The sequence below is a fragment of the Solea solea genome, chromosome 11, assembly GCF_958295425.1.
Source record: "Solea solea chromosome 11, fSolSol10.1, whole genome shotgun sequence".
Classification (NCBI taxonomy): domain Eukaryota; kingdom Metazoa; phylum Chordata; class Actinopteri; order Pleuronectiformes; family Soleidae; genus Solea; species Solea solea.
Window position 1 is genome coordinate 18,474,974 of NC_081144.1, and position 23,095 is coordinate 18,498,068.

The following is a 23,095-nucleotide window of genomic DNA, read 5'->3' on the forward strand; positions in this document are numbered from 1 at the left end:
ATAGGTCTTACAAAAGATAACAGAGGTACTCATTGATATATTTAACACAAATATAAAAAGTTTAAGAGTCACAAAGTACAAACTCTTCATTTTTATGGCGACAACGCAACTCAAATCAGGTTCCTTCATTGTTGGTACGAATTGTGATTGTAAGTCAGCTTCAACTAACAACAGTGTTCACATGTGAAATAACACTTCCCCACCCCCTTAAAATTAAAAATGTGTGCATGATATTGTCTGTAGTCATTCTAGCTTGATCACCGTTTCTGTAAAAAAACAAAACAAAACCCACTGATAAATATTTTCTGTTACACCAAATGTATGTGTCACTCATGTCTTTGTACCCTTGATGCAAATCAAACGTTACTGCAGAAGATTCGAGTCAGGCGGCTAGTGTCCATCTCGCAGAGGGGATCATGGGGGAATGCTGCAAACCACGTTTTGTTTTTCCATTGTTCAAGTCTTTTGACTGTGTCGCTAAGCACTGACAGTGACAGCACCTTAACTCTTGTGAATAGAAAAGTAAAAACATGACCCAAGAGGAGAGTCGGAGCCCTCCACTTTAGATACATTAAGCGCACAGTATGTGATGATGTGGAGGAGCTACAGGTTTTGAATCCAAATAGATTCAAAATATAAGATACAACTCAGTCTGTGAAGATAAACGTTGTCCTCTCCTCTGAGTTGAACTTTTCTTGGTCACATTGTATCATTTATTCTTCCTGCTGAGTCTCTCCTTGCTGTAGCAACCTGATATAGACTTTCAATATAATAACACCACCATAAGTGCCCACCGTGTTACAATATACGTACCAGCTGTAAAACGTGATTCCTGGTTAATCAGGCACCCAAAGGCCATGATTAAACGAGGTCAAAACACCGATTCCTCTCCCCTGGCATGTGAATGCTTGCAATGAGATGGAAAAAACAAACAAACCTTGGCCTTGGAGATGTTCAGCAAGCATCTAATTCAAACGCCACGTGTCGATAAGTTCCACTCTGTATGTCTGACATGTAAACAGGAATCACAGTCCCTGCAAATGAGTGCATGGCGCATCATCCTTCATCTTGACAGGAAAAGCCTTGCTGATTGATAGCTTGTTTGTGCTGAAGGGAGCGAAGGTTTCATAGGCTGCAGAAGAGACAGAAACAGCAGACGCAAAAAAAAAAGATTCATTCTTTGTGAAAAAGGCATATCAAGTCTTTGGTGTCTTTTGAAGACTTTCCGACAAGATTCTCCCGGTCTCTCCTGCCCTCTCCTGTGCTGCTCTCAAATAATAATTCCTGAACCAAATCTGACCGGTAAAGTGGAATCATTTTCCCCCCTCGGAGCCATGATACACTCCACTTGCCAGCTATCCTGAAATATAAACTGAAAAGGCAAGAAAGCAGTAAGGCATTCCCTTACATCAGATTGATTTTAGACAGAGGTGAAAGTAAAAAGGCTGATATGCGCCGATGCCTCCAAATATTTCTCATAGCCGCAAGTTACGATGTTCTTTAGTCTAAATGTCCATCAGGAACGAAAGGTGAATTGGCAGCTGCCAGCCAAAGGCATGTCCGCCTTAATGAGAAACGTTTAACAATGCAAATAAGGCTGAATGACGTAAAATCCTTGCAATCTTTTTCACCCACAATATTAAATTCAACATTTCCTTTAGTTCAGTCCCTCACAATTAGAACCAGTTTGATACAAAACCCCAGGTGGTTCGTGTTATATTTTACAGTTATTGTTGCCCAGTGTTACTAAACATGACAGTCACAAGTACCTTATTTGAATAAACACTACAGAAAGTATGTGAGTGCAATAGAGAACTGAAGTGGGAACAGATCTCCCACAGGCTACACTATTAAAGCTTAAGGATAAGTCTGGTTTAGTGCAACTTGGGTCTTGTTTTAACACTATAATAACACAGTACTTCTCCTTTCATTAGTTATTAATGTGCACTACACAAGTTAATTGCCGAAAGCTTGGAACTGGGCAACATCACTACAAGGAAGTCTGACAAGGCAAGAATAATGAGCTGAGAAAATGAGGGCAAACAGTAAAATCATTACACTTAGTCTCTGTTATACACATCCATCCATCCCGTTTACACACTGGAAGGATCAAGTTCGACTCACCCACACGTGTGTGTGTGTTTGTGCACAGCTGTGCGCTTGTGTTTCACCCTGTCAGACTTCATTTTAGCCACGAGCCTCTGACTTCACCGTGTCTGTGCTGCGTGCGCGTGCAATTCCAATACACTGATGTCCTGATTACCGTGTTTGTCGTCTCAGTTTAGCGTGTAAGCATGACAGGCACGGGCTCAGCTCATGCAATTACAGCCACAAAGAAACACATAGTTCAGCATCTGGCCTACTGCTGATAGCATGTCTAAAAATAACGCCAAGTTGAAATAAACCAAAAGGATCCATTAAAGGTCTACGATGAAAATAAGTCAATGGCTTCCCACGTCACTGTGTTTTGAAAATAGGTCAATTCAGCAGTCGCTTTATGATGGGAAATGTAAATAAAAAGGGGAACTTCACACACGCTCGCCTTTCACGTGTCTGTCTGTAGACGTCTTGTCCTGGTTATTTTGGATGCTTATAAATGTTAACATTAGTCTTCACAGTCATTACAGTAAAGTATGTGAAATGTCAGACATTTTCTGGGGCGGTTGTATCAAATATGAGAAACATGACAAATGAACACAGCCCGGTGTGGATCAAGTTTTGTCATTTTTCTTGGCAGCTACTGGATTCCCACTTTGTAATATTCACGTGATATTAGATTAGAGTTAATGTAGAAATGATGTTCAAGAACAGCGAGTCATTGGTTTCCCAGGCAACCGCAGATACCGCAGAGCCCACGGTTTGCTCACGACACCACTTTGAACCATTCGCCGCTGTTCCTCTCGCACACGCCACCTGAAAAATCACAATCCAGTCTCTATTGCAGTGTCTACTGTAGTATTATACTGGTTAGCTAAATATATAATACAAGAACTGCTTGAAAGTGCAGGTAGGAAGCTTGGCACAAGGTTAGTTTTGTGTTTTGAAAGAAATACCGTCGTTGCACATGTAAACAAAGACATTGTCCCCGACCTAGCTTAGAACCTTCCCAAAAATGGGACCGGTCTCGAAAAATAGAACACGCCTGTACACAAATAGAAGCAAATATATATATAAAATACATTTACACGTGTATAATATACAGTAAGTTTTTTTTTTGTAACCCTCTGACTGGTGAGATAACACTCCATTCAAAAAAATATAAGTTATGTCAAAGAAGCAACTCTGTAGCCTGACACGCACGCGAGGCTGGACTGGTATGGGTCATTCATGGGAGCGGTTTTCATGTCGTGAATGGGCAAAAGCCGGAGTTTTGCACCACAGTGTTTATCGCGGGCCGTCGTGGCACCTCCTGAATGGCTCACATTTACTGTGTGGATGGTGATCTCGCATGTTCTTTTCAGGAAGTGAGAACAAGCCCATAAGACCGAACTAATCTATTTCCTGGAGATCCGCGTCGACACGTAATAAAACTCACCTTTTTTCAAATCTGTACATATTGCTGTCTGCAGCCAAAAACATTTGCAATTACAGTATTGTATTTGTGCTTTGTACAAACCCACAGCACAATAAATGGTAGATTCAGCAGTGGCTTCCTCAAAAGCTTCATAGCACATGGGTAATCCCTCTTTTAGAGATTGAAGTTGATAAAATTAGTGGTGCCAGAAAACTCTCAGCAGAGCTTAAGTGTCCTTCCTGACCACAGAGTCCACTCACCTTGACTTAAGAGATAGTTTAAACCAATTTGGCAGCAGCTGACTGGCGTGTCTTAATCCCCTTGCTTCCACAATGTACCGATGGAGTGTTTTCAGTTTTCCTAAAGAACTAAATTAAACTTTCTCACAGGTATGTTTTGTACCTCTGCTCCGCTTCTTTCGGCACAAATAATTTATTTGTGCACTGGCTGTGATAGCTGAAAGTCTGATATGCTTCTGATATTCTGGTATTGTTCTCAAGTATCGAGTGGATCTGACTCTGAAGAGAGTCAACTCACCGTTCACCACACACTCACGGAGGGAATTCGCTCCTGCTTACATCCTGTATTTCAAACACACAACGTGGATGTGGATCATTTTCAATCCTGATGGGGTGTCCCCTTTCTGCAGCACCTTCTGCAGAATCTTCCCTTTTTGATATCAGTTGAAAAGCTCGGAGGTCATTTTCCGTACTATCTTTGATAAATTGGGTCATGTCCTTCTTGACTTTGTAACTATAAATCCGACTTTAATGTTTCAAAAATAATTTGTCAAAACTGAACCAATGTGGGAGTCGGGAAGGGATATTAATGTACTGTCTGCGGAGGGATTAGTTTTTTCAATCTCTTTCCTATTCATGCAAATTATCACATGAATGTGAAGCGCAAATTGAATCTATTCCACTCTTTTAGTCTTGCAGCTCAGATATGAATCATAAAAAGTCATTAGGATTCATCCCAAACAGCTGCTGTGGATATAACCAATAGATTTGGGTGCAAAGGAGCTAGACAGACCTGAGGCAGTGTGAATGTCCTGCCCAGCTCCATGCAGTCTGTTGTGCAGTCAGAACATCGGGATTCAGTGAAGCTGTGAGCCTGCATCACAGAAACCTTTTGTATGTCTTTCTATGAACTGTGGTCAGTTTCTAACCGTACACAATGAGCAGTGGAAGCAGGCATTGGATTGGCTTGCACCAGGTGTTTTCAGATGGTTTTCTTTGTTATAATCTGGGCGCGGGGCGGGGGGGTGGAAAGAGAATTTATTAACTGTGTTGAGTTCCAAGTGCTCTGGACCTTGACTGTTTGGGCTGCGGCAGACTATACTGTGTAAAAAAATAGACGTAGCAATTTGTTCCTAAAATGAGACCTGTAGAAACGATTATTTAAAATCAACTGTTCAGTAAAGCATATACCGTTGCTTTTCTCTTTTTTTTCCCTCCTCCCTCTCATTTACCCTCTTCTTTCCAACAATATCTTTATAAATACCTTTAAGACTCTTTTGCAACACATTTCTTAAACTATTTGAAAACATGTTCAAATACATTTTGTAGCATTTTTTTGTTAACTTTAAACTTTCTTTAAAAAAACAAACAAAAAAAATGCAACTGGAATCAATACAGGGTTAATATACGCTCTTTGTTAAGTCCATCAATTGTTGTTGAAATGTCTTTCTATCCAGGTTGTGGCACATAGTGGCATTATTGGCACATTGTTCATGAATACAGTTCATCTTCCACCCACAGCAGTTCCCTAGGTTCCTTTTCCAAATGTCCAGTGTTTGTTTTGTTTTCCTCAAGACATCTGTGATAACCACAGTTTTGCCCCACACATCCTGTAAATATTCCTACATGTAACCTATATCTAAATGACTGTATGTTCCTGGAAATATGGATTGGCAGCGGTGTGGCTGCTCTGCTCGTCAGCTTTAGAAAAATAAATATCTTCACCTGTGTCCAACGAGAGATTACACTACTTAACAAAAGAAGCTGTTTCTTGTGTGTCTCTTGTTTCCAGTTGGATCCTGTGGAGATGCAGAGAACAAAAATCATAATTATCCCTCAATGTCGGCTCAAAAGAAAACAAAACCCACAACCCAGACAGGATTTTCAAAGCTAACCTACTTTGTACTGGTTGAAGGGGGAGTGCTGGTATCCATATTTGGCCTGAAAAACATGCAACACAGTGTCTTTCTTGAATTGGATGAAAGGACTTAAAAAATGGATGGAAACTTTTAAGATCTGCTTTATCATACACTCAGACCTCAAAAATATTATTATTATTAGGTCTGTTGAGATAATGAGGGATGTTGTGACTTTAAAGACAACATGGCGTGGACGACTGTGCTGACTACGACTAATGTGTGTCCAGAGAATGGAGAGACACTGTCCTCACTGTACACTACCTGCAGGCAATTTACTCCTTTTACAATCTGGGTCAATAGCAGACGTTACACTTCCCTCCAGGCTTCTAGTGACAATGTGGGGATGGAGCATGTGCTAAACCTCCATGCTTTGAATTTCAAATGCATGCCATTCCAGCATATTATTAACTGTGCATGAAAATGTGCCACAAGTGAAGTGACCCCTTTACTCCTAGAAAATCAATATTCTCTTGGTAAGAGAGTGGAATATCGTAACTAGTAATGAAAATATCTCAGATATGAGGAGTGGAATCATTTATACTGATAATACTGCACATAAATAGTCTCTTATCTTAACAATAGCCCTCTGATCTTTTTTTTTTTTGCACAGAAAATGAAAAGGTGCATAATTGAGTTGCAAATAAGCATATGCCAAGTTCCCTTCTATTCCCAAAGTATCACCCAGGGATTAAGGGAGGCTAGAGTTCAGATAGTGATTTGCAAGAGGACAAAGTGGCACAGTACCCACCAGAGCATGATTTCAGAGAGTCTCTCTCCACCCACACCAAGTGAACAAGGCCTTCAGCACGTCAACAGGAGATCTCAAACCATTTCTCGGACACAAAGGCCACAGGAATCAGCTGTCGCTCAGTGGGGGAGGGTCTGTAATGTCAACACGCAAAAAAGTTAGAACATGAGTCTGGGATTATGGTGATATTGTGATATGATGAGTGTTGCCTTTAGCGCCACATACAGAGAGAGAGAGCGATGAAGGTAATCAGCTCCACTTCTTTAAGATAAAAATGAACTTTGACAAATACCCGTTCTCGGGGTGAGACATGTTTCAAAACAGCAGGCAAATTTCCGGAGGAGAGTTTTTCCTGCTGTGTTCTCACATGAGCTCACTTAGACATTAACTGCAGATTATGTATATTATGTATACATGAGCCCTGACTGAACGATACCCTGTGACTTCTGTAGACATTTGTGCTCAGTGCAGGCCTGAAAGCAGCTTATGTGTGATAATGCTAGCTGCTGGCCCCACAGCTTAGATCACTGTTACTGTTTTCCACTCGGACAGTAAACATCCTACTAATCTTATAAATATAAAATGACACCTTAAAAGGCTTGATTAGTGTGACATGATCGCATCCTCAGTGTGTGTAATTAAAACTGTAGTGCGTAACTTATAAGAACACAGGTGTGTTACATTCACACAATGCTGATTAAGTCTATCGGCTCAGCGCGCACACAGGAAGTCATTTGTTTTATGTACCAACAGACGGCGGCTACAGCACCACGGCTCTAATAAGGCGAGATGGCTGCAAACAGGTTGGGGTGTGAATGGAAACACAAGCAAGTGTCGATGAAAAGTTCCAGAAGGGAATCCTGCTGCTCTAAGTTACCTGATCTGTCAGCAGTTTGACAAGATAAACACGTATTGACCCCACCCTGCTGTGCTGCCACTATATGCACGCAAACTCTCCTCTGAAGGCTGAGTTTTTCAGTATGGATTAATCCTGAGCCAACACACCTGTTTCCATTGTAAGCTGTCTTGTAGACGGGCGTCTGCTGAATCATCTCATCAGTGTAGATGGGCACAGCAGTCCGGACGCACTCATGGGAGCACTGCAGGCTGTCATTGTAGGCAGTGAATATGTCCACCTTGCTGGGCACCCGGGCCGGGGTGAAGTCTGTCAGATTTTGGCAGCTCTCTTCCTGCTGGTGGATCTTGCGCTGATGGCTATTGTGGCGACCATTTCCAGACTGTGCACAGCTACAAAAACACGCACCAAAGACAAGAAGCAAACATAAAATCATACCTTGTATCTTTGGTCGTCCATGAGGATTCATAGTACTGTACAGTTAATATGTCGTCATGGGTAAAATGTAAGGGAATCTTTCCTACCAGTTCTTAAGGACGAGTGTTGTGATCAAGGCTGCGATGACCATAATAAGAGACACAGTGATTGTGATAATCTGGTGAACTGCCAAACCTGCAGGAATAAACACAGAGTAGTGTTAGAGTCATTTGTGAAATACTTTTTAATATATTCTAGACATATTTGGTTTACCAGTTAGAAGTTCAATTGGAACTTAATGCTTAATTATGACCAAAGATGACTGCAGTTAGCCTTGGCTGCCTGAGATTTCATAGCAGACTAGTCTTTGAATGTGCTCTTAGTCCTAAACCAGGTGTCTTGCTGACTTATCATGCTTCTGCATTTATTTGTTGTCACTTTTGATTTTGTAATTGAAAAAGAAAGTTTTTTTCAGAGTTGTCCCAAGGCACATATACATCAGCTACATGCTTGGATTATACGTGGGCATTTGTAAGACACGGACAGAGCCAGACAAAGAATTACAACCATTCTTTGCAAACCCACCTCACGCCACATAAGGGTCAAGGGCGACTCACTTAAAAAAGTGGAGCATTTCAACCCCAGACAGTATTGATGACATTATCATCTGCTGGCATTCATAATGTAAGACTAATATGAATTATTCCATTATAGTACAACCAAGTGTAATGGACGACTAAGTTTGTGTCCAAGTTTTTGTGTCCAATTATCGTACTTGTAAAACTTATTATTTTCATGTCATTACAAAAAAGACAAAAGCCTAAATTCCCAAAGTATGATTGATTGAGTTTTAATCAAATAAAACTTATAGAGCTTTACTCAGCCTAACTGTCTCTATATTGTATAACCTCTGTAGATTCTTCCCTAAGGCTTTCTTTGAAATGTTAGGTGAGAACAAATTATTTATTATCGTGTAAATATTTGACTAAAAGATGAGGCAGTCTTGTGGATTTGAAGAGGGTGAAAAAGTATTTTAAGATAGCGTGGTTTTTTCCAGACTTAAGAGTCAGTCTCTTTAAAATACCAACGTGAAGTAGCACTCGTCAAAAGGCATTTCTTTGAACGACAATATCAAGTGCTGATCATCAAGTGCTAGAAAATATATTGAGGTCACTGTGAACTATCATATTGTATGTGAATACAACCTAAAGTCTGTGAACTGTAATGTATATCATGGTCTTCATATCAGAAGTGACAGCAACGAGTATATCATCAAGTGCACAAACAGAAATGGGAGGTCCCGTAGCGTAGAATCCATAAGGCATACACAGAAGCTCAAATAGTCCAAAAGGCGTGATCACTGCCATTCTAGGAATGTCTAGCGGATGAACAGGTACCAAACCACGCGTGCCTTGAACACAACCCTCATTTTAGTGTATCAACCTGCACTTACAGATAATGGATACACTCACTACAAATTTGACATTAAACCGTGTACAATTTCCACAGCCTTGTTTTATTGCTTTGGTGTGAAAATCACTTTCAAACTGATTCAAGTTCAAAAAGATCCAGAAACTACAAACTGTTCCTACATGTATTGAAAACCTCGGATAAAAGCAATTGTTTTTCAGGCTAAAGCTTAAGCTGCATTAATTGAGGTTTTGGTCACTTTAAGGCTGAGCAACAACCTGACACTAAACTGAATGTCTGTCAGATAATCTTTTTTTTTTGGCTCTGGTTTTGTCTCCGCCGTCCCCGGAGAAAACTACGTGGCTCTTTAGCTGATAAATGCTCCACTGTGTCCAACTGCTTGTCACTAACCTTCTCTGTCTGCTGTTTGGTGTCAGGCAGGCAGCACACAGGGACTTCATCATTAGGGTTCTTTTTTTCCCTATAAAGGCTTTTGAAATATTCTTGATAATGTTGGGTCAGAAAAACCAAAATAACAAAGATTAGAAAGATAAAAAACTTCTCCATGGAACAAAGGTGACATTCTTTTGTGGTGGTAATGTGCAAATATGCTACTACGGGCAGCCATAGCTCCTTTGTTTGTGCACTGCTTTCCATCTGAACCACAGTTACCAGCTAACCTCTCCAGCCAGAACTTATCCACAGATCTTCTGCCTTTAAAGCATAACCCCACCAACTGTCACACTTGGTCCTGTTAGCGTAACTGTTAAAGGAATACTTCATATAATACAACTGCAAGGGGGGGCGGGACCTCATTCCTACAATGTAAACAGTGTCCGCCATCTTTGCTAACAGTTATGCTAACAGGACCAAGTGTCACTGGTGGGCACGTAACAAAGAAAATAATGAACATATTTCTCAACTCAGGGGAAACTGAGGTTGGGAAGCACACTTTTTCCAAAATACTACTCCTATTTTAGTAATACAAAGCTAAATGCTAAATATTCCTTTGACATTTGTGATACACTGGACTGGTGAAGCTCAGCTAACTGTTGTCTGCCGCCTTTGAAGATCATTGCTGAAACCCAAATGCAGTGCTATGAAAAGCACAGCAGGGGCACTGATCAATAAATAAGACTGGATCCTCTGTATTTTATTTACAATGAGAATACATTATTTTTGGTTTAAGTGCATTTCAAGAACGGTATTACCAATCCACCTATTTCGAATTGCAGTCACACTAATTTAATAAAATACACATCACTACATTTCCACACGCTTTTATGAAATCGTAAGGTTTCTGGTTTGCGTACACTTTCTTCATAGAACACATTTTCTAGAATCGAAACAGTCAAAATACTCTTTGAACAACGTTTTGTGCTTATTCACTGCTTCTGCACCAGCATACAGATATGAATGCGGACCAAATGTTCAAACCCCCCCCCCCCCCCCACCCTTTTGTTCTGTATGACTAACATACAAAAAGCATTGTTCTTATTTCAACTCCTAGGGCTCCCCTGTGTGCTGATCTCTCACTTTTGCCAGAGAGGAGTAATCCACAAACAAAACTGTGCTCTACATGTCTAACATGAGGATTAGTGCAAATCTATTGCACTGTACTGAGTGGTCCATGCACTGCTTGTGTGTGGGTGAGTGATAGAGTGTGAGAGTGACTAGGACACAATGACACACTGCAGCAGGTGAAAAAAGAAAAAAAAAACGAAAGAGAAAAGCCTTCATGATGAAAATGCCCATGTGGGCCTTATACATCTCACCTCTCCATCAGTCAGCTGCTGAGCTGCTGATCTCAGCCAATTTATCTCTGGTAATGCTTAAAAGGAAGTGCCTCTCAGTCATTTTGGAAAAACACAGTCTCTCGTCTGCTTGCAGCTGCCTGGACGGCCTCTTCTTGGATAACAAACATCTGTGGGCAGGGCCTTGCAAGAGGCAGGCAGGTCAGCCTTGGATTAATGATATCTCTGGCAGGCTCAGGGAAGTCTTACCTCCCCAGTGAAGTCGGGAGTCTGTTGCCACAGCTTAGGCCCATTAACTGATTCGACGAGCCATTTGCATTTCCCTCCTATCCTCTCTCAATCCTCCATCTCCCTCTCTTGTCAGTCTTCAGCTCGCATCAGGGCTGTTAAGTTGAAAATATTCACTTTTAAGTTATCATCAGTCTCACTTCGGGCATAATCGAGCCTGCCCCTGACCTTGATCAATAGCTGAAGTCTCTGCTGAGACTTGTTTAATTTTGCATTACTGTCAAAGTGAAAGGGGGATATTTTCAGTCAGTAGGTTTTAAATTTGAAGCTGCGCTTTGTCCTCAAACACCACATATAATTAAATCACATTATGGGAAGACAGTGTCCAGGACGTTGAGATGACGCTAACCAATTTACACACTGTGAGCACTACTACTGTGCATAGTACTGTACATACTGTATATACTTGTTATTGCATCACATTTTATGTGATTCAATTTATTCTGCAACCACTGCCTTCGCACTACTGGTTATATACTAACTGCATTCCGTTGCCTGTACCCGTGACATGTGCAATGACAATACAATCTAATCTAATCTAAACTGTCAGGAACTTGGGTTGTGAAGACTAGCAAAAACTATTTATAAATATCGAGTACAGTTCTTTAATGAAATGAATTAGTGACTAAGACCTGAAACACAAACACCATTATAAACTCATTTTCAGGGCATTATGTTTAAAGGTGCAATGAGGAAAGGGCAGAAAATGACATGGTTGACAAATCTGAGTGCAGTGGCCACTTCTATTTTCATCTTTAACTGCCAGTTGGAGGAAAGGAATTTTGGCCCGTCTATCTAAAACTCATTGTGTCCTGGCAGCCAGGTTGTAAAAAATCCCCTTTGGCAGTCACCTTGCTTTAGAGATACCCGCTTCGGTTTTGTTTGGCCTAATCCCTGCCAAACAAAAAGAGGCCGAGAGGGAGATAGATAAAGAGGGGGACGGAACAGAAAAAAGGAAGTGACAGGATGGGATATGGAGAAAGGATGGGCAGCTAACATGTGACCTCTGTGGCAGCAGAATTAGAAACCACATCAGTGCACCCAGCAGGGAATAAATGAGATTTCTTTCACCCTCCTGTCCATTGAAGTTTGTTGAGCTTATCAAAGAAAAGCACAGCAGTTGGATAAAATCTCCTCTTGCTATCTACTCGTAATAAAAGATTCTCTATTAGACACAAAAACCTCAGCGTGGGTTTAATAAATATGTGCGGCAGCTAAAGCTTGATTTGAAACCCATTAAAAGCTCCTCTGTAAGGTTTTACTGCTGTTGCATCAAATGATCTTAGTGTTATCAGACAGAGCAGATTTAAAACGACGGAATTAATCTGTTGTAATATGAAACAGTAGGCAGCTGTTTTTAGTGTGCATGCACCAGTAATCCCACTGGATGCAACCTGCTCGAACAGCGGGCCACTGATCATAGCACAGAATTTAGCAGCTAAATAACTGCATATTTCCCTCAAGTGTCCCTCAAACACCACACTTTGCAAAGAAATGCAAATACTACACTGTATGGCTGGATGTGTATATCACATACAATTCATTAAATTTCAACGACATGTTTGGATCTTAATGACTTTATACTTCATTTATATAGCACCTTTTAAAAACAGAGACGACAAGGTGCTTTCACAGACCAGATTAATGAGAGCAAAACAAGACGACAGACCAAAGTGACAATGATCAGGGTGTGACCTTTCGACTGTTTGGTTTCTTGAGTTATCTGGCTAAAGTTGAACGATGTCCATAAAATCAGCGGCAAAAGATCGGGCAGGGCAAATCATTCAAATCATCTAGAATAAGAACCGTATCATACTGAACTAAAACCGGAAATTAACGTTGGCAAACTCCTGGATAAAAAGATTGTTTGGCCTGGGTGGTCTGTAAATGATTCAAATTAAAACTACACGGTTGATGTAGTGGTTTGACCCAGTCGGAACAAGTGCCTTTCTGCCTGGACTTTGTATGTTCCCCCTGTGTGTGCGTGGGTTTTCTCTTAGGCAAATTGGACACTCTAAATTGACCGTAGGTGTGAGAGTGAATGGTTGTTTGTCTCTATGTGGTGGACTGGCGTGCTGTCCTGGGTGCACCCCACCTATGTCAGCTGGTACTGGCACCAGCGACCCTCATGTGGAGGATAAAGTGGTGAACGAGTGAGTAAACCATCCTCCCCTGCCTGACATGCGAGGGTTGATGAAGTTGTGTTTTTACATGGGGGTGGTCACTTCAACAAAAGGACTACAGTCTACAGGCGAATGGGTTTCTGTGATCATAAAAAAAAAATCTAATTCATTAAAAGTAATAAAAACATGACATAAGAATGATTTATTATTTAAGAACCTGCTGTTTAAAAGGCATAAGCTGGAAATAAAAATGAGAGTGCAAGCGGTTGCCAAGTAATCCAAATCAAATTTTCTTGATTGGTGGACAAGGGGTGTAATGGTGAGAGTATGGTGGGTCTGAAGAGGGAAGGATGAGGTTTATCAACAACTGTGGTGGAGGGAGAGGAGGCGACTGAAATGAGCCATGCCATGTTTTTTCCACAACTTGTTAGAAGGCTACAAAGGTCATTGAAATCCTTTTCGAATGGAGGATGGGAGTGAGTGCAGCAGCCCAGAGAGTTTTTCCAGGATTATCTGAATTGTGGCACCAGGAAACAAAGTGTGGTAGCACAAAGAAATGTTTCATATTATGGAGTCCCCCACCATTAGAGTATTTGCCGGGGAGGGGAATAGGGGATGGAGTTTAGGATTTGTGGGGTGAGATGATGGACAACCCTCATCCAAGCTGCAAGCCACGGTGAGTGGTGGAAGCTTCAGCCTCATAATAATACCATAATATTGTTCTTCTGCCCCTGAGAGATAACGAAAAACTATCTAATGATGCCGCTTTGGGTTCAAACCTGAACTTCCATAACTTCTTACAGCTCACCTTATTTCTACTTGTGTAGTAATTCATGCAAAGTTCATAAATGACCAGTACCGGACACTGATGCTGTATTTATCTCTGTACCTGGTTCATTTTAAAGGTTTAAAATGATTGACATTTGAAAGTATACTGCAGTAGTGTAAGACATCCAACTACATTTCATAAATACAACTAGAGAAACTAAATGAAGACGTGCATCTCTCAGAGGCTGTGAGAGGAGCTGTTTGAAATTATGATTAAACATCAGCAGTAGTTTGAGCTCTGACTGCCACACAAGATAACGTTAATATCCATTTGAACACTTTGAGTGAAAGGACAAAAGGCCTTTATTTTAATGGCATTTTGACTTGTCAAAATGAACGATGGCTGTAAAAATGTTAGTGTCCCACTGAGCTGAGTGAGGCAGCATACATCACACTGGGTATAATAATGGAAAACAAAAATGAATTTCAGCCATCATTAATTTTATTATTCCCCCGTGCTTGTATCTACGATGATTGATCACGTGACAGAATGCCATTCAGTTCAGTGTTGAATGATTTGAATTACATAATAATAATCAAAAACAATAAAAGAAAATAATTATCATTTGGAATAAATCTCTTTCAGTATACACATGCAATTCATGACCTATAAATTAATATATTTATAAATTACAAATGTTATTAAATGTTGTACACAATCCGTCCTTGCCATGTAATAATTTACCGTTTGTTTGTATGGTTTGTTCCCGTCTGTTTGCAATTTGCACAATTTACAGAGTGAATTATTTAGACATTATATAGACAGCGCCCCCTCAATATAATAATGCAATGACATGTGATGAGGAAAAGGGAATCATTTTCATGCTCACATACATCAGTTATTGTCAGTGGGAAGAGTCTTGTGTGTGTGTGTGTGTGTGTGTGTGTGTGTGTGTGTGTGTGTGTTCTTTGTATTTGTCATCTCTTAGGGACCATGTCAGGACCAGTAGGCGGAACCTCATTTCTGAGGAACTGGTTCAGTTAAGGGCTACGATTCGGGCTCTGAATTGTGGATTGTGTGTGAATTTAGGTTCAGGTTAGATTTAAGCATTAACTGGTTATGGTGGAAGTTAGGGATAAGGCTTTGGTGTCCTAAGAAGAGTAGCCGTGCAAGCCTCTGTGTGTGTGTGTGTGTGTGTGCGTATACACTGGACCATATGTAGCTAAAATCCTTATCACACATCCATTTCAAAGAGCCATTTAGGGCTAATGGTGTCTCCACCCACTCACTGTTGGCTTAAAAGCTTCTGGAAAATGTGGGAAAGGCCCCTCATTAGTAAGACAGAGTTACAGCTTACAAAGGTTGAGCCACTTTCCTTCCCACACACCCTAAAGCAGATTTCTACAGGCCCATTAATATACACTACTGCACGCCCTGACCCGTCCAAGACCATCTCCACAATCAGCAGACACCTGACCAGGCCAGGTTGGGTGGAAGACTGCCGTCAAAGGCTGCTGATCGTTTGGAATTGCCAATTAATGCCGGTGTCAAGGTGTCAATCTGGGTTGATTTCCACTGAGTATCTGAACAGTCTAAAACACTTATTGAAAAAAGAGGCTGCTGAGAGCGGGTGAGAGGAGAGTGGGACAGAGAAGGGGGGGTGGAGGGGGGAGTTAAAGAGGGACGGATCAAAAATGATTGCCTTTTCTCTCAGTGTCAAAGGCATCACTGCATTAATCAGCCAGGCTGGATGGCAGATGCTAAACCGGCCAAGAAGCCAGAAGATATTGCCTCAGTGTTGGTATTCCTTATGGGCTGTTTTCACACCTGCACTTTTTAATCTGGTTTAATTGGGTCAGTTTCTTTTTTGGGTGATTCATTTAGACAGTAATATCACAGGGATGTAGAGCAAAACAAACACACTGCTGTGAGGTGGAGGTGGTCCACGAACGTTCTTTAAAGGTATGATGGGAACGTAATCTGACCTCGATCCAACACAACAACCGGATGTATATATGTAAACCTGTTGCCCGGTTTGCTTTGCATTCTAGTGATGCAATTTGGTTGGGTTGCATTTGTATTTGCAGGAAATGAATCCAGACAAACTCATGACATTTGAACCAAAATTCACTGCTACCGTGCTCGTTCAAAGTAGCAGCTTAAATCCTGTTAACTACAATTTCCAGGTGGTGTGAAAAGGCATCGCTGCTGAGGCAGTTTCAATCAAGCATCCTGATTCATCCTGATTTTTTTAAGCAAAGCTTGGCAGAATTTTCTAGCAGGGGAATGAACTTTGAAACACATCTTCCCTCTCAAGTAGCACAATGAAATATTTCAACAACAACACTGCTCCCAAAAGCAAAGTGGTTTAAAAAAAGGGTCATGTTAAAACGCTGACTAATAGAGCCGTCTCCTGTATTCCAAATCTGTCTCGGTCAACATCTGCACTTCTCTTCCTGTAGGCAGATGTCTCAAGCCATGAAGAAAGAACTGAGCAGCAGAGAAAAAGAGAGTGAAACAGCATCTGCTCAGTCTGGCCCCTTCATCTCCTCTTGGCGGGCGTTTCTATATATCAGGGAAAAGGGGTTTGACTCTGCATGCCTGTCACCGGGCATCAGCATTTAAGCCCAGATTTAATGCTCAAGAAAAGGAGATTCATTTTTACCCACTTTATTGAGAGTCAATACAGTGAGAAGCAGCAAATTTATTGGATTACCATGGTAACCGCTGGGAAAAAAAGTGGTTTCTCTCTGTCTCTTTGTGTGTGTCTCTTGCTGCTGAAGAGGCTGTACGCCTCTACAGGTCTACCACAGGTCAACATGCTGCAGAACAATGTTTACTTTTTTTAAAAATAGATTTGTGAGACACTTAACATACATTTCACATGTGCTCACTCTGCTCTACGGTGAATGTCAACTTACTTATACATTTACAGTAATTAATCCTCCATTCCCTTCACCAACTCCAAGATGCCAAGTGAACTGCAGTGCTTCCGCACTGGATGTCATGTTTTATTCTAAACACCTGCTAATTGTGTTCTTTTACATGGAGCTGCGTGTTCAGAAACACATGATCTCCTCTCCTCAAACAAACCTGGAGCATTTAACCCTGTAATTCACAGGGCGTCTAACAAGACCCAAGTTATCAGTCGTAGCTTTACTCACTGCAGTTTTAATCATCTCATATCCTTAATGGAGCTGACAGCTCCATCTGCGTAGAGTGGAGGGGGGGTCACAGTTACCAGCGGCACAATCACCGAGAACAATCAGCGAGCATCTGGAGCCATCGCAGCCATAGCCTCGTCCTCCCCCTCCTCATGCATCTCCTCTGTGACGGCCACAGCGTTGTGACCGACACCAACAGAAGCTCGGACTAACGTGGCCGGTGATTCACAGACACCTTAGACCGCCTGCGATACATTTTTGCATTAAAATAGAGAAGAAATACATTTTCAAAAAATAACAATCATGCAAAGGGATTTTACTAAAGGCATTTTAACCCACTATGTGCCACGATATTCCTTTATACTGGGATCCAGGCATTGGATTTTGCACTCCAACCAGGAGTTGTTTCTTTTGTTGTTCTGCACTTTCACTGCGAGCAGTGAGTGGGAGTTAAGACACATAGCTTACAGGCAACACATGTAACACAGACAAGCTGTGATTTTCTCTCTTTGTCACTATTGAGCTGCTTTCCAACTAAACCACAGTGGTCGGCAAATGTCACTGTTATCACGGAAGAAAACGTGCCAACAGCTCGACCAAGCCACAAGCAGCCATTACACTATGAAGAAGAAGTCAGTGGCTCTTTCCTGCACGGTGACAGAGCACAGCACGCATCTATTTATGGATCGTTCAGTCTTAGCTGGATCTTCATTGGGTCATTTTGACCTTTCATTTAAAATAAATACTTGGTCATATTTTCTGCCAGAGTGAAGATATTTTGTTTGTCGTGGAAAAGCAAATACATTATCAGTGATAAAAATATCTGATTATCAATCAAACGACACATGGCTCGTATCACTTGTGTATGTGTGAGTATATGGGTGTGTGTGTTTTGCAGAGGCAAAATCGGACTTAATGTTAGGAGACACTTCTTTTTAGGAGACATGGGACTTTGACAGCATGTCCAGTGTGCTCTGAAGCTTGCCTTTCCACGTTTCCTTTCCATCTCCCTGTTGAAAGTGGTGCAACAGGCTGTCAAAGATGCATCGTGACTTGGCGCATTAACGATTATTCTGGATCACAGTGGAACTGGAACCTTAATTCAAAATACTACTATGAATTGCAATGTAAAAAAAGACATTTTGGAATACTTTCCTCCTCTCTTCCTCTCCTTTGTTCTGCCTCCTTACACAAACAACCACTTGTCCTTGTCTGACAGTGATGTGCACACACAGACACACACAGCATGAGCTGATTATGGTCATGATACACACGTGCCATATGGGGCTGTGACAAAGTACACTAATGGCCTGCATTTGTGCTGGTTGCCTACAGTATTCATGAGTCATGGCAAATTGATTTATTCAGCCCATTTGTTGCTGGGGTGAATGCTTATACTGTAATCTCTAAAAAGTTACGAGAAGAATGACTTGCAATGAATTATGCAATTCCTGACCTGCAGTGACTAAGGCATTGATGGAAAAAAAGAATGTTTAAACCCAACATATATTTGAATTTTTATGTATGAGGAAACATGAGATATTCACTTCAGACTCCACATTTGGCCTAATGTGAGGGAGTCATAATAATCGCTACTATAGTCATAGGCTTGGTCCTCACAAGATGAACAGAATACAGAAAAAAGCAGAAAGCCAGTGGTCTGATGTGTTATGTGCCGATTGATTTAGTAAATTACTAATTGTAAATTCAAATGTTTGTCATTTGCAGATATGGCTGGTTAAACAATTCATTAGAGCTTTAACTTGATGTGCATTTTTCATTATTTTTGACATTTCAGGAAAAAAAAAAAGGGCAATTAACTACATTCATAGCGTAGCCTTTAATACAGACATGGCTTGTGGAAGCTTTCATTTCTAAATCACTTCTTTGAGATTTCAATTAGCTGTGAGTGTTTTGGATGGTGGCTGGGTTCATTTTCCCATGAGGTTTATTACAACCTCAGACTGGATGACAAAAATGAAAAAAAAAAGTTTCAAGAGACGCAGACGCATGTGGTTACTGAGAATAACCTGTTAGTGAAGAATTACAACAGTAGTGAACTTGGCTGTTGCAAAGCTCAATAGAGCGTGTTCAGAGTCACGCTGGGCACAGATCACCCACTGCTCCCGGGGTTGCACCATGCCCTGCTTAAATGCTCACGTTGGAAGGTGTCAGCACTGTCATGAAAATACAAGTTACATCATTCACCTGAAATAGGTTTACGTGGCACAGTAAGTGGAAGTGCCTTGAGGCTAACATGCTGCAACAATGGCAAGGGAAACCGTACGCGGTCGCCACCGAATAGCTGGATACAGAATGCACAGAATGAATATCTCGTCATTGTGCAGATTCAGGGCTAAGCGTCTGTGTGTGTGCACAAAGGCAAACATACATAATGCATGCACGCTCTTTGCACTGTTATGCATTTTTCAGTGTAATACATCTCAATTATTGTATGCATGAGCACCAACCTCGTAGTCGAGGGAAGAAAAAAAAAAAAACTGAGCAGAACCAGAGCCACCTGTGTGTTAAGCTCTGACATATTTCGTTATGAATCTATTAGACAATTTAGACGTTGAACTCATTTGGCCACAATGAGTAAAATCATGTTTACTTAACAATTTTTTTAGTGTGCAACTCTGTGGAAAACTAACACACAAGCGTGATGTCCAGAGGACGCAATCATATTGATTATTTCTCTGTGATCCAAGGCCGACTTTGTGCTGTGTTTCCATCATGGTACGGTTTTGGAGCGGTAAAGCCCTGCGTCGTACAATGCGACAACAGCGAAATGAATGCGACACATTTTTTTTCTACTTGGTTTGTGGCTGTTTGTCTCAACAAGAAATCAAGGTGGAAGCATGACTTAGGTTTGCATTAATCAGACGAAGATTAAATATAAACGCTCTCAAAGACAAAGCAGCAGAGATGAGAGTCAGGGACACAGACAAAGTGGAGCACCTCTCCTCCAGTAATTGTTTCTTTTCATCAACTCTGCGCCGTTGCTGTGGTAATTACATCTTGCCTTGAGGTCAGTCTGAGGCAGACATCAGTTAATGTGTTGTGAGGGCAAAAGAAAACTTTGAAAAGCTTTGAAAAGTTATTGTGCTCATCTGCCCTGACAGGACACAGCCTGCTTAGTGACTGCTTATTTTTGCCTCCGCATCCGCTTTCGCTTAGAAAGTGGGGAGTGAATTCTTCCAGGACTGTGATGCCATCATTATGACTCACCGGTGGCTTCACACTCACCTCCCATTCAACATATAATGAAGAAATCACAACAACGCTGACAAGACAATTACACACTGTCATTTTAATTTCACATTGAATGTGTGCACGTCAGTCAGAGTCGAACACACTGTAGGTTTATATGACTAATATTAAAACCAACTTTTTTTTCCAGCACGATAACTTATTTTATACACTGAGAGAATAGTGGTCCAGGAGCTCTTGCTGCTCATATGTATTATCTGAATAGTGGAATTAGGGTATTCCACATTTACTATGTGCAATACATTTACTTTGCATGTATAACCACCAAACAGTTTGTATCGGGAGTGAAATTAGGACAAAATCTCTGACAATTCTGTCACTATAGTGGAGCAGGATAGAGCACTCCTCCATATACATTCTAAGATTTTTTAGCACTTTAACATATTTTTCACTTTAATTGAAAAGGAGGTGGCCAAGGACTTTTGATCACACTTACTGTTCGCTGCCTAATTTTATGACATTTATATTAATGTTCCAAATGGGAAAGCTTCAATTAGCATGGCGCCTGTTCAGAAGTTGTTAAACATGACTTATGTTTTACGACTACCTCTATGGCCCATTTAAAAAGCCACGTCCCTCGTGGACTTAATGAAATGGTAAATCTAATATGCCTGGCTCTGAGCTCTGTGTGTCCACAGCTCAGAGGGACTGTACATAAAAATCCCATATGCCCACATACAGTATTTCAGACCACACCTGGGTCAAGGACGTTGTCTGTGAACCAGCGAATATTTCCCCAAGTTGCACAATCATATGAATGAATAGTAGACTATTGCTCTGGATCATTCATCCATGACTGTGGTGGAAATGTGAAAATATTATCAGACGAAACAAGTGAGAGAAAAGTTATCATTATAAATTATTGAAGTGAATGTTTGTATTTGGTCTGGACATTAGGATTAACCCCAGTATTGAACTGGCATTCGTCATGCTGCCTCCACGACACATACAGCAATTTGCCAGACTGAGTCTTTTCACCTTCCAGTATAAATGATAAACTTATAAAAAAGTATAAAATAGAGATCAGGGTACACCCTGGACAGGTCATCAATCCATCGCAGGGCCATCACACAGAGACAAATTTACTTGACCATTTACTCTTACATTCACATCCTACGGTCAATTTAAAGTGGCCAATTCATCTCTTTATGGTTTTGGACTATGGGAGGAAACAGGAGTACACAAAACCCAGGGAGCACACACACAGAGGAAGAATACGCAAACAAGGTCTGGGTCTTTTTGCTACAAGGCATCAGTGCTAGACACTACTCCACCGTGTAGCCAAAACAACTTTCTCTGTATTGTAATAAAGACGTGGAATGGTGCCCTGAGGAAAAACACCCACTAAAAGACATTAAGGCACTCATTTCTTACACCTGCTCACTCATATTAAAAAGGAAAGTCACAGTACTTTGTTCTCTGTTTCTTACCTGGTGTATCCCCATATGGCTTTGGTGGTTTTACAGTCTCCGAGCTGATCGGGGCCTTGGTGGTGCTCGCCCTCTTGGGCTCTGGTGTGGTAACTACAGAGAACATCCTTTTGGAGGACCTGGTTGTCGTGCTAGTCGTTGTGGCCACTGTGGTAGATGAGACCCGCGGGAACAGCGTTACATTTGGCTCCTCTTTGTTGTCCCCATCTATGTTATCTGGACCTGTGGGTCCCCAGTCAATAAATCCAGCCACAGTGGTAGTCCGGCCCTCCTGAGACTTGTCGTGGCTGTCAGATTTGAGCTGCCTTCTGGCTCTAAGTAACAACCTTACTCTGTCTACTCCTCTGCTCCTGCTGGATAAAGCTTCTGGAACTTCTGCTATAAGAGCCAAAGGACCACCTGTCTGCATTTGAGAGTATCTCAACTGGCATTCTTTACACGTTGCTTTTCCTTTATGTGCTGGACTCCGATGCTGCTGTCCCTTGACTTTTGACCCAATCCCTGCCCTGTAGTCTTTGGGTAGAGAGGCAGGGCTGAAAAGTCGGTGGGCCAATGGGCTCACTGTTCTCCAGTGTAGCTTATTGGGCGTGTCCCACAGGGGCTGCAAGCGAGGCCGCGAGCGAGGCACCGGCTTGGGCGTGAGTTTGATCCCCAGACCTTGACTGAGTGGACTGCACACTGAGAAGTCCAGAGTGAGATGGGTCATGGCCAGCAGGATCCACACTCGGTGTCCCACACAGCTGCCTGGCCTCAGAGCAGATGGACTGCAGAGGAAGGAGAGTAAATGAGAGAAACCGCTTTAGATTCAAGCACATATCAGTGACATATTCAAACCATTCAAATCAGATTCCCTCCCACCTCCACGTCCTATTATCAAGATTCACATCTGTATTCATCATCCACTTGCAAAGTTCTACACCACAACTTCTTGAACTACCGTTTAATGAAGCTTGGATAATAATTATATTCACAGAGGGCCTTGTTGAATTACAGGATGAAGGTCAGACAATGTAAATGTTCAAACACATGGAAGGGATTATGGACGTGCACTTTTTGCTCTCAGCTGTCAAAATCAGTCAGGACTTATCCTTGATGTCACACCTTCAAATCAATCCAGGGATGATTACACTGACACACAAGATCAGGTCTGGTTTAGCCCGTCATCATGTTCTGCATTATCCACCACTGACA

The 23,095-nt window shown here is 41.5% G+C and overlaps 1 protein-coding gene across 2 annotated transcripts in view; it reads right to left on the bottom strand.

Annotated features, from left to right (window-relative positions):
• Positions 1-4,950: 4,950 nt before the first annotated feature.
• The window catches only part of ajap1 (adherens junctions associated protein 1), a 40,549-nt gene continuing 22,404 nt past the window's right edge, over positions 4,951-23,095 (bottom strand). Inside the window, exons 2-7 of one of the 2 annotated variants that reach the window (XM_058643469.1) lie at positions 21,905-22,668; positions 7,801-7,888; positions 7,426-7,668; positions 6,421-6,554; positions 5,653-5,694; positions 4,951-5,552 (exon numbers count right to left, since the gene is read on the bottom strand). In XM_058643469.1, the coding sequence (XP_058499452.1) occupies positions 6,482-6,554; positions 7,426-7,668; positions 7,801-7,888; positions 21,905-22,668 (1,168 nt within the window). In that variant the 3' untranslated portion in view covers positions 4,951-5,552; positions 5,653-5,694; positions 6,421-6,481. The remainder of the gene's footprint in view (positions 5,553-5,652; positions 5,695-6,420; positions 6,555-7,425; positions 7,669-7,800; positions 7,889-21,904; positions 22,669-23,095) is intronic. The other variant, XM_058643468.1, reaches the window with a different exon arrangement.